The 12,397-nt window shown below is 36.6% G+C and overlaps 1 protein-coding gene across 3 annotated transcripts in view; it reads right to left on the bottom strand.

Annotated features, from left to right (window-relative positions):
- Positions 1 to 12,397, bottom strand: part of SUCLG2 (succinate-CoA ligase GDP-forming subunit beta) — a 243,557-nt gene that overhangs the window by 94,375 nt on the left and 136,785 nt on the right. For 2 of the 3 annotated variants that reach the window (XM_032458113.1, XM_014565671.2), the window contains 2 exons: positions 8,692 to 8,853; positions 6,395 to 6,537 (listed from right to left, as the gene is read on the bottom strand). In XM_032458113.1, coding sequence (XP_032314004.1) covers positions 6,395 to 6,537; positions 8,692 to 8,853 — 305 coding nt within the window. Of the gene's footprint in view, positions 1 to 944; positions 1,081 to 6,394; positions 6,538 to 8,691; positions 8,854 to 12,397 lie in introns of those variants that run through there. The other variant, XM_032458114.1, reaches the window with a different exon arrangement.

Genomic DNA, 12,397 nt, shown 5'->3' with positions numbered 1-12,397 from the left:
TAATTATACTAAATTGACTCCCACACCCAGTGATTCCTCTACCAGGCATTATTTGGATTCTAAAACAATACCTCAAAAACAGTAACAGTAAAACCTTCAGAAGCCTTAATCACTCTACCATTATAAGATTATTCTTCAGATTCAGAGATGCTTGACCTTAATCCAGGCGATATTTGATCACTGTGTAAAAAAAATGTACTATAGAAAATATGTAACAATAGAAAATATATCCTGTCATGTTTCAATGATTTCTTTTCTCAATGCAATGACATTAAGAGGGAAAAAAATCCCTAACTCCTCTATGAAGTATATATTATTCCCAACCTACATGGTATTATAATTTGATTAGTAGTCCATTTCTCTTTAACAATCTAAAAAGGCCTCTCCATACAGGATTCATAATCAATTACTGAGTATGCCAGGACCAAATATAAAATTTACTAAAATAGCCCAGCGTCTGTTAAATTCTTTAAATTACTCGTCGTGAAACAGAACAAGGCACATTAAAATCTGAATTTTGAGAAGCAGAGCAGAGTACAAACCTTATTTTTGATTTATTTCTGAGAGTATGTCAGCAAGGAGCATGAAAATAGATTTAGAGTGTTCCAGAAGGGATTCTTTGAAAATGCAGTAGCTAGCAGACACATCGACCATGGGTGAGACACAGAAACAACTGCCTTCACCAGGAACCAGCTCTTACTGGGAAGTACTGGCAGGTAGGTTGGACATGGAGAGCCAGGCGTTCTTGGAAATTTGGGTCAAATGGAAGTCAGGAAAAGAAATACAAAATCATCAACATTTATGAATTCATGGCAGTAGGAAAACCAATGAGAGGAGAAATGAGCCTGAGGAAGATGATTTTCCATCTTCCTGGATATGCACAGTGGTTACCCTAATACACACAGCGATTACCCTAAACAAGGGCTATTCTGGGGGAAGAAGAAACCAAATGACAGGCTGCAGCTTCATAAGCACAAAATCATTTTTACTCTTCTCAGATCAGGCTATCGGTAGATGATCGCCATAAAGAATGGCTGCTTTCCAACTCGATATGAAAGTAGAATTTGTTTTCAAACTGGCCTGTAAGAATAGAGATGTAGGGTAGTCATTTCAAAAATAATGCTCATGTTTAAAAAGTACTGGACATTATATTTGAAAATAAATACCTACAAGAGTTCTATTACCCCCAGAAATAAATATTCCCTCGCAGGTAAGGCATTTCAGCAAATACACATAGTGTGTAATGAAATGAGTTTTGCTTCACGCCTCTAATACAAGCATGAATATAAGAGAAAAAGACAATATTGTGTTTTGTTTTAAATACACTCTAAATGTATGAGTTAAAAATATATGAGGTATTTAGCACGGATTAATTCTAAAACATTTATTACAACTTAAAACATCTGAATAAACCCCATGGTGAAAATAAAGTATGCAGTTTTACTTCTCTGGCCTCAAATTCTAAAGACTTTTGAAGCACTTACCACAGAGCTAAAGCAGCTGGCCTCTTCTCAAATTTGTATTTTGTGGTCCTTCTAAACATGAATTTAATCTTCCCTTTATTAAACTATATTTTCTTGGTTCTCTGAAGGGAGAGTCACTGCAAGCTACTGAATTGCTTACACATTCCATCAATTTCAAAACAACACAGGCAGTAACGCTGTGTCACTGAACTGTTTCAGACAGCTCCCATTTCTGTAGATGACCATTTATTTCCCACTGTTTCAATAATTCTAAATCTAGGCCTTGAAAATGATAATCAAAATGAACACTAAAAAAAAAAAACAACCAACACTTAAGTTTTCATCATGCTTAGGAAAGGTTTGCCAAGTACTTCCACATATATCTTAGATGATAACACAACAATGCTTTGGGGTATTATTTTCATGTTTACATTACACATGAGGTGACAGAAGTTGAAAGAGTATATTCAAATAACTAATAAGCACATGAAAAAGTGTTCACCCTCATCAGTTATGAGGGAAAGGCATTAAACCACAATGAGTTACGACCACATACCTACCAGAAGGAGTAAAAATGAAAAGACTGTGCTAAATGTTGGTGAGGGTGTGGGGAAACTGGACTTCCCATACACACCTACATGAGTGTAAACTAGCACATCTAGAGACCTGTTTGGCAGTATCAATTCAAGCTGTGCACATGAAGACCCTATGATCCAGAAATTCTAGTTCCAAGTATATACACCACAAAAATGTGCTCCAAAGGACATGTATGAGAATGTTCATAGCAACATTACTCATGATAGTCAAAAATGAGAATGACACAAATGTCTATCACAGATGACAGAAAAGTTCTTGCAGAATACTACACAGTAGCAAGAATAAGTGAACCACTATTACATAAAATGCAAGTGAGTCTGAGAAATAAAAGTCAAGTGAAAGATGGCAAATACTAAAGTACACACATTATATGATTCCATTTGTACTATGCTCAAGACGAGGCAAAACAAATCTATGACATTAGAAGTTAGGACAGTGCTATCTTTGGGGAGAAAGCAGGGTATCAGGAGAACAGTGGGGAGGCCAAAAGTGGATGGTGACTGTCTTAATCTACTCAGTCTGCTATACCAACTACCATGGACTGGGTGGCTTAAACAACAAACAAATGTTTCTCACAATTCTGGAGGCTGGCAAGTCTAAGGTCAAGGCACCGGCAGATTTAGTGTCACCATACTGATACACAGGTGGCTGTCTTCCAGCTATGTCCTCACATTGTGGACAAGGCAAGAGAGCTCTCTGTGGTCTCTTTCATAAGGACACTAATCCCATGCATGCGGGCTCTACCCTCATGATCTCATTATCTTCCAAAGGCCCCACCTCTTCATACCATCACATTGAAGGGTGGGATTTCGACATATAAATTACGAGAAGACAACATTCAGTCCACAACTCTGGTCATGTTATATTTCCTGATGTGGTAAGAGGCTCCAAGGATATGTTCACTTTGTGATAATTCATTGAACTACATACTTAGGATTTGTATACTCTTCTCTATGTAAGTTATACTTTAATAATAAAAGTTTATTAAAAATTTTAAATGATACCATCATGTGAAATTTTTGCCCCTTTAAATGGGAAATGTGTGTGTGTATCTCAATTCATACAATAAAATAATCCTCTGAGGTAGTAAGTACTGTTGTTATTTCCACAGTATAAAAAAGGAAACCAAGACACATTGAAGTTACAGGACATGCTTAAGGTCGTATGGCCAATATGCAGTAAAGACAGGACTGGAACCCAAGCTGCCTGGCACCAGAGCCCCACTGAGAATCCCTTCCTTCTTAAACTAGTACTTGGTTCTTTTATCACACATTTCTTCCTAGACATTTAAAGGCCTTTGGAAATTTGACTCTAAGTTAGATCTAAACTAGGAAGCATAGTCCAATCAACTGAGGTGACTTCACTAATGCTAATCATATGCTACTGCTTTTCAAAATCAGGCCTCCTAGAGGGCAACAGATTTGCTTAACTCTGGACAATAGAGCCAAGCTTACCACTGAGATTCACATCAACTGTCATTTCCTTTTATTCATTTTTGCAAGATGTTTTACATACTCCAGATGTTGTTGTACTCATTTTCTACACCTTTGGAATTCTAAGATTAGAATTAGAAATAAAAGTCAAAGCATGATTCAGAGAAAAAAAACCTAGGGGTAACATTCTTGATAGTGCTTCTCCTTTAAATGTGTTCTAATTCTTTATAGATTATCACAAAATTCTACTTCTACTCTTTATTTTATATCATTTTTACTCCCTGGGATTTTAAGACTACTAGTGTTTAGAATCCTCTAAGTTAAAATGATGAGGATAAGATCAGATCTTTTCTACCACCAGCAGAACAAACTCTTACCTTTTTCTCATCTCCAGCCCAGCTGGAAAATAAGAGAATTATAAAATATTTAATGATACACTTCATGGGAATCCAGTTTAGAAAGTGAACTATCTTGTAAACATTCTTATTTTAGACAGTTTGGCAGAGGAACTTCATTTTATGTATATTACAAACAAATAAGGAAAGCATTAGTCATAAAGGCACTTGTGTTGGATCCCAATGAAAATCGGCATTTGGACTATTAGTCAGGCAAAAATGAATACAAGTCTCAGTTCCACGGCTGCCATTATGAGTGGAAATATATGTCAATCCATAATATTTTTCTTCAATGATGATGTTTATTACTTGATCAATGGAATTAGCTTGTACATATGACAAACAAGTAGTTGTTAGCAGCAGTTGATTTAGGTTTAACAACGGGCCTTCTGTAATTTTGAGTTTCAGTATATTCAACTGACTGTTCCCTATATCTAACAAGAAAATCAATGCCATTGAAATAATTAGCTTTGGGCTCTGGGGAATCTCTGCTTCTGGGCAACCGGATGAGATTCTACTTGAAATAATTACTGCCAGAACTATAACCAGTTTCCTTGCAAGATCAAATCAATTCATCTATACTATATTTTAGCCTCTGTTCTGAAATCTGTGAAACAATGCCAGGATTGAAAATAGCCACTGCACTTCTATGCTTTTTAACTGGCTTTGAAATTTCAAGATTTGGAAAATGTACTGTGAGATGAGCCAAGCATTCATTTTCCTGATATAGCATGAGAAAAATAAAATAACTCCCACATACCTTTATCCACCCAAGATGACAGCCAATCTTTAAAAAGTTTATATACTCTAAGCAGTATGAAAATATTCTATAGGGTAAAGTCAACATTTTTGAAGAAACTGCTTTTTTTTTTTTTAATGCTTTCCAAGTGATTTTTCATTCTCTTCCTGTACTTTTATAAAATTAACATTCAGGATCAGCCACTAAGAAAAGACAGTTGACAGAAAATGCAATGATTGTCCTGGTAGATTTAATCCTTCCATAGCTCTCTGTTATTCCTAGCACTGAATTTCAGTAGACACTAAAAGTTCAGCGTTTTATGGCAGCTGCTTGTCCTCTGGGTACTTTGTGGTTCAAGTGGTTTAAAGAGCTGTCTGTTATGTCCATGGTACTTATAGATTTCAACAGGTTTAAAAATCTCTGGGACAAAAATGATTCTTAGGAAAAAGAAGGAAAGAGGGATAAAGGAGTTAAATGATTAGGGAGCCTCCGATAATGTTCCTACTTAACCAAAGAAAACAAAGTGCTTACATAAACAGAAAAATCAACTGCAGACACTTCATGGTTGTGTAACTTTGGACTTCAGGAACTTAGCTATTCCTGAAGCACTGGAGAAATGAAGGTAAGTTGATGATAATGCTTAACCATTATATGCATATGTGTGAATGAGAAGGAAGAGGTTTAGCAAAAACATAAGGTTACCAACTAAGTCATAATGAAAACAGATAAGCATACCACTAACCTAAAACAAAATTTTATGCATATAAGGCCCCAAATACCAGTATACTTATGAATGGGAAGCTTCCATATTAAGTTCAGATCAGATTTCTTTCAAAAAATTCTGATATTGTTTTCATTCATGATTTTCTTAGTGACGGTTCAGATTTCCCATGTCTTCAGATATGTCAGGAACCAAAAGAATGTATTATATACTGTAGCTAAATTCAGATAATGATTCTCAAATAAAGTTTACAATCATATGATTGTGTGACATACACTATACCACAGAACTGTTAATTAAAGGACATATATCAGATATTCAAAAAATATTAGTTATTTTCATGTAATGATATTCACCTAAACCTTGTTATCAAAGACAACTGAATATCTACAGTGGAAACAAACCATATTAGTATTTAAACTGATTATTTATTGAATACCTATTATTCACCTAGCATCGGTGTGAGAGGTCCATTCTAGTTAAGAAGAAAAGATGCCCATGAAGCAACATTATATGCTACTTAGAGCATTTGTTACAAACTATAATGTACATAGTCATCAGAGATGAAAATTAAAAAGCATACAGAAGGAGGTGGGGTCATTATTTTCCAGTAATCTATATTATAATCCTGTAATTTTCTTCTGTCTTCATCTTATAATACCGTCAGCCTCTTGATGGAAGGAATCTGAGACTCAGTCCTCTATAAATCACGTAAGTGTAGAACTAATTGCTTCAGTGTGAAATACCCAAATAATATTTCATGCCAACCAATGTTTCCCTGTATGCACTACACTTCAATTTTAATTTCCTTCCACCTCCCAGAACTTCGTAAGCACAAACTCTGAAATAAGATTCTGGGGTCACTTATGAGCCTTTCACCCAGATGATTTAAATCATCACATATTCCAGCAGGATATAAGGCAGGATTTGCATCTGGGGCTGCAAAGTACATGTGTTGGCTTATGAACCCTTAGCAGCACGAGCAAGGTAGCTATAGATGGTGAGAAATCTGAACATCATACAATCTCCCTAAAAAGAGAGGTTACCTTAGGATCAGCTGTGAGCAATTTGAATGCTTGATACACTTGAGATTCCTTTACACCGCCACCAAGATCCAAGAAGTTGGCTGGCTTCCCACCATTCAGGAAAATGATGTCACAGGTAGCCATGGCAAGTCCAGCACCATTCACTGTGAAGTGCAAATGGCACACAAGACAGGATAAAGACAGCAACATGAAAGGGTGCATAAACTTTGTCCCTCCCCCATACTGCAAAAAGTGAACCCTGTCATTACTAGGCCAATTTCCACTGTGCTTGGAATTCTGTTCAACTGGAGAAATTCACATACTTTAAGGAGAAAGAATCAGGAAATGTGCATAAAAGAATAAACAAAAAAGACCTAGGAAAGGAGAGAAGGATTTACTGAGAACTTAAATCAATCTGGGAAACAGAAAGAAAAGAGTTTCAGTAAATAGTCAATTTGGACTATTAGGAGATGAGTTTTAGGTTCTGGAAAGTATAGAGTTTAAGAGAAACTGGGAAAGAGAGGAAAAAGGCTAGGAAAAGTTGCTAGAGCCTATAAATTAATTCTTTTGTATTCTTTAAGAGATTTGAGTAAAGAATGTGATTCTTTTAATTTTTTGCTTGCTGAGAATACGCTCCTTTGAATGTGGTATCCCTCTGAGTGTGAACGACAGGGGTCCCAGCTTCAATAGGACTCCACATTTTTTTACACTTAGTGCAACTATGCATGTTTATGTGTTCTCTGGAGAAACTTAGAAAACAAATGAACAAATGACAGCATCAAAACAATATTCCTAACCCCTGTTTGTTTTTCAAATTAATTTAAGAAATGTTCATCAGCAACCTTATCATTAAAACTAGAACCAAAATGTACTAACACCTTAGGAGCTTTTCTTAGGAAACTAAGAAAAGAGTTTTAACATCAAAATTCTTAATTTTCCAGAGTTAAGCTTTATTATTGATCAACTGTATTTCTTTTGCTTCTTATGCTTAATTTTAGGAAATGATTTTCCTTAGGTTAGAAAGTTCCCACCACCACAAAAAAAAAAAATCTCCTGAACACAGCAGAATCTCTCCAGGTAAAGTACCTTTCACTATTCTGACTCTTGAATTTCCCAGGTAAGCCTATGAACTGTGACTAATTTAATTAAAAGTCTGTGGGAACTGCAGTAAAAACGATTTATATAGGATCTTAAGCAATGCGAAATGTGTTAATCATAGCTTCTGAGACTACTAACTTGGTCAAAACATGCACACTCCTACAGAGGCTACGAAGAAAATGTATTTAACTTGTTCTAAACACACCATTATATCTTTCCCCTTTCTAAACGTGTACAAATATTGAGAGCATTTTAGCTTATCAAAATTTGAATGATGTGAGTGATCTGGTACATTACAGTTTTTGCTCCAACTGCAAAGAAAGAGCTTTTGGTATCACTTGTAATTGGATGTCATTTTCTATTGTATTGAACAGCAATCTACTGGATGAGGTCTGTTCAGTTCTGAATATAATGATACTGTTGGTTTAATGAGCTACAAATCTTTCTTATTTTAATTCCATTAAGATTAAGACCTCAGTTTCTAGTGCAATGAATTGGTTCCACCAGAAACAGAGAAGCATATAAATCTCAGTACTATAAGCTGTGGACAATAAAAGAAATTGTATAGCCTGTACAGATCTATTCTTATCTGTGCTAATAAGCCAATTTCACAAATTTAGATGACTATGATAAAATCCATTGTTTTACTACTAAACTGACATTAATGGAGTAAACATTTTACCATTTGGTTTTCATAGACTCTGAAATTTTAGTATAATGATTAAAGTCTGTGTTCTCTTCTACTTCCTCTAAGACAGCAATTTATTATAAACCAAATTTTGGAATAGTTCCTAGCATATTAACATTGACTGGAGTAGCAAAGGTGCTGACTTTTACGAGTCAAAGTTTAGCTGAGATGATTCAAAACAGTGGTTCTCAACTAGGGTGACTGTGCCTACCAAAAGACTTAGCAATGTCTTGGAGACATTTTTAGTTGTCACAACTGGTGACAATGCAATACAGGACAGCGACCCACAGCAAAGAATTATCCCACCCATAATGTTCATTCCTAGGGCCAGAACTGAGAAACCCAGCTTTAAACCAGTGATCATTAGCCAAAATGAACATCAGGAAGAAATACTGGTTTGTTTCTTAAGACCTTTTGGCTACAAAAATTTCCTGTGTTTACTTGCTATTAGGAAATAACATTTCAGAAATCAGGGGTCCCTAAATTCTGCAAAAATCCACAAATCATTCTTTTGATATAATTGCTTTCTTACCGAAGCAGGCAATGTTCCCATCCAGTCCTATGTATTTTAGATCGTATCTGGCAGCTTCATTTTCAATGGGCTCATTCTCTGATTTGTCGTCCATAGCAAATATATCCTTTTGTCGGAATTCTGCGTTGTCATCAAAGTTTATCTTGGCATCAAAACAGACAACTGATAAATAAAAAAGGAAAATAACTGAATATCTCTTAAGGGTCTATAAATTAAGTTCTCCAGGCTGACAATGCAGGAGAAAGAAAGTCAAATACTGTCATTCTTTCTTATGCTACAGGCAGGAGAAGCCATTAAGGCTTTCTTGACCTTTAAAATTTAAGGCTAGAAAGATAAACACAACACAGTCCCTGTTCTCAAGGGACTTATGTTCTAATAATAAGCACAGTAACTTTCATCTATTGATTCCTATAAAACAACAATTTAAGTTGCCATCACCCATTAAAAGCTACATAAGTGCACAGCCACATACAGCTTTGACATGCTATTTTACTACATTTCTTATTTTTAGTATTTAACTGCTGATCATCACCTTTCCCTTCAACACAAAGAAAAACTAGATGATAATGCTTAATCCTGCTGTCCTCCTTTGTTCTTCTTCTGATGCTGCAAAGTGAAGTTTTTATTTAATCAGTATCCTCACTAATATGTTGGGAAGATTTAGTGGAAAGAACAACAGGCCATAATCAATATATTTCTTTTTTAAGTATTTGATCCTTAACTAACTCTGTAACCTTGATAAAAATAACCTACTTCCTTTCTGGACCTCAGTTTTCTTCTCTGGAAAACTGAAACAACAATCCTTCAACTGGGGACAGACTTACTCTGGGGTCTGCTAAAACTAGACCATCATTTTGATGCGAGCAAGACCATCTTATGACTCTTGGGATTCAGATTACAAACAATTAAGAGACCAACACTGGTCAGTTATAATGGAAGGCTGCCAGGAAGTATTAGCACCATGGTCTCTACTGTCTGGTGCTGGTAGAAATCTCTAACTCTCTTTTCACTGAAGAGCCCTGAACACAGTGAAACTCACTCATTGACAGGAATGGACCACAGTTTTCCTTGATTTATAAATCTTCTATATGTACAATCAGGGAGCAATTGCAGTGGGAAGGGGAGGTGTGCCTGGTGTCTAGGATCTGCTCCCTTCTATTACATCCCCTAGAGTAGGAATTAGTTGTCTATGATGACATTCCATCATAAACTTCTTTTACTGTACTGGGATACCGATAGGCAGGGATCTCTGACCATAAATTTAGATATTGCCCATACTCCTCCATCATTGCTGATAGGCAGCTAACTCTTTAAAAGGAAGCAACCACTGTTGTATATTTCACTCCAAATCAATGACCATAATCTGTTACTTCCACCTGCTTCCTATGAAAAGAAAATATTATTACACAGTAGCATCCTGGAGTTAAAGACCCCAAGTACAGGGTTTCTCCAAGGGTCTCTCTACCACAATAATTGAGCACTTTGGTAACTGTGCAGAATAGGCATATTAACATCTAAGAATATGCCGCATAAATAAAAGTCCAAACCACAAATTATTTGAAGTAGCACGGACTGACAAGAGACTCTCATATGGAATTTAATGTCTGCTTCAGTCCCTTGTCTTGCCACAAAATGTCCACACACTGTGACTACTTGGAGCAAATGAGTAATTACTTTCCAGAATACTGAAATCCTGATGGGATCCTACATTACCAAAGGAATTAGTCAATGTTCTCTCTTGCTACAGCAGCATTTTCTCAGCAATTAATGACTGGTATAACAATCAATAGGAAAGCAACTTCATTCCTGGCTGTCCACTGGGTTTATAAATATATTTTAATTAGTTTATTAGTGATTTTAGCTCCTCCATTACTCATTGGTAAGATTACTTGTAACCAACATGTTCAGAATGAATGGGCAAATGCTACCAAATTGACTTCCTAAGTGAAGAGTTTCAAATAAAAGAATTCTTGGTGAAGATCAATAAACCAGTAAATCAGTATAGGTCCAGGCTGATCTTTGCCCCTCACAAAGATTACAATTACAAGCTACCTGAGAGAGAGCATAATTAACAGACATGTATGCAAAGTTCAGAAGGCAGTCCCAAGCTAAATGCCTGCAAAGTCAGATTTTCAAAAGACTCTTTTTCCTGTAGTATGATACATATCAAGCACAGAAACGAGTTCAGTACTTAGGGACCATCTTGAGAGAACTTCAGAGTTAACCCAGGGCTTAAAGATGACGACTGTGAGGTAAAATAAAAGGTTTATCTACAGGTATCATTATCTGTGGGATAAAAGTGTAGCTACAGTGGCCCCTTACCAACTGTTCTCCCACTGTAGAGAAAATTAAACAACCTAATTAGGGTCATGTATATATGTCCAAGTGCTCTGAGAAGTTAAAAGCACTGCATAAATAGGAAGTAAGTAAGGCAACTTATGAGCAAAGAAAGACATCCAAAACTGAATTGCCACCCTTAATGCCTAAAATCTTTTTTGGGGAGGGTGAAGGTCAAGGGGGGATAAAGCACTTTAATGAAGGACAAGGACTCTCTTAGACACATATTTATTATGCATACTAAATATTTCAAAAGTGGTCCCAAACATACAAAGTGCTTTCCCGCCTTACAATTTCAGTTTATAATGTTATACCATCTGAAAGTTTTCCCTTGAACTTGACCACCTGATGTAGACTCTGGCATCAAAAACACCTGGTTACAAATTACAGCTCTCATACTTCTTAACCAGGGAGCCATCAAGACCAGTGGCTCTGTCTATCAGATGGGGACCAGAGTATTTTCTACTGCACCGTGTTGATGGAAGGAGAGATGGTACGCAAATCACTTAGACTCACTGACAGCTGGCACCCACCGGTCATTATGACTCAGCCATATTTTACTGTGGTTATCACTACCACCTCCATCCTCCACGTGCACAGTGCCTTCTTAGGCCTCCACACTGCTGCAGGCTAGGCTATAGGATTCTCCTCTCTTCTTATCACAGAATATGACCTGTACTTTGTCCCGCTCCCTGACAATCCTAGACTGCTGTTCAGATTAAATCTAAACTTATGCCTAGTGGAGTTTATCCATGTACAGGCTACCTATGGTTTTCAATAAAAATAACCATCTTCTGAACACATCAGAATTTTCCCACAGGAAGAATTTTAATGGCTGGCATTTCAGGCTTCATAATTCACAGGGAAGGAGACTTTGCCTGCAGGATGTTGATGAAAGAGATGGCTTGGCGACCCCTGAATCATACCACACCTTTGCACAAGGCTGTGGTGGCTAAAACTTGGGATAAAAGAGCCCCAAGTAAAAATCTAGGTCAGGGGGTGGCAGAGTAGAGCACTCAGGCCAGCTCACTACCTGTTTCTGTAAATAAGGTTTTATTGGAATTCAGCCACAACCATTCGTTTACATGCTTTTATGGATGCTATCCCAAAACAAAAGCAGAGATGAGTGGGTGCAAGAGAGACTACATGGCCCCCAAACCCCAAAATATTTACTAACTGGCCCTTTACAGAAAAAGGTTACTAACCGCTGCAAAGTCACAGTTCTCATCACATTTGTGTCCTGCCTGAACAACTGATGAAATAGTCACAGGTGTCATATTTGTACCAGTGAAGGAGAAACTTAGAAAAGTGCAACCTACTTAGCATGAAAACAAAGAAGTATTATCAAACAACATTAAAAAAAAAAACT

This window comes from Camelus ferus, chromosome 17 (assembly GCF_009834535.1).
Source record: "Camelus ferus isolate YT-003-E chromosome 17, BCGSAC_Cfer_1.0, whole genome shotgun sequence".
NCBI classification, from domain to species: domain Eukaryota; kingdom Metazoa; phylum Chordata; class Mammalia; order Artiodactyla; family Camelidae; genus Camelus; species Camelus ferus.
The sequence above is the reverse complement of the archived record's forward strand: the minus strand, read 5'-3'. Positions and strand labels throughout refer to the sequence as shown.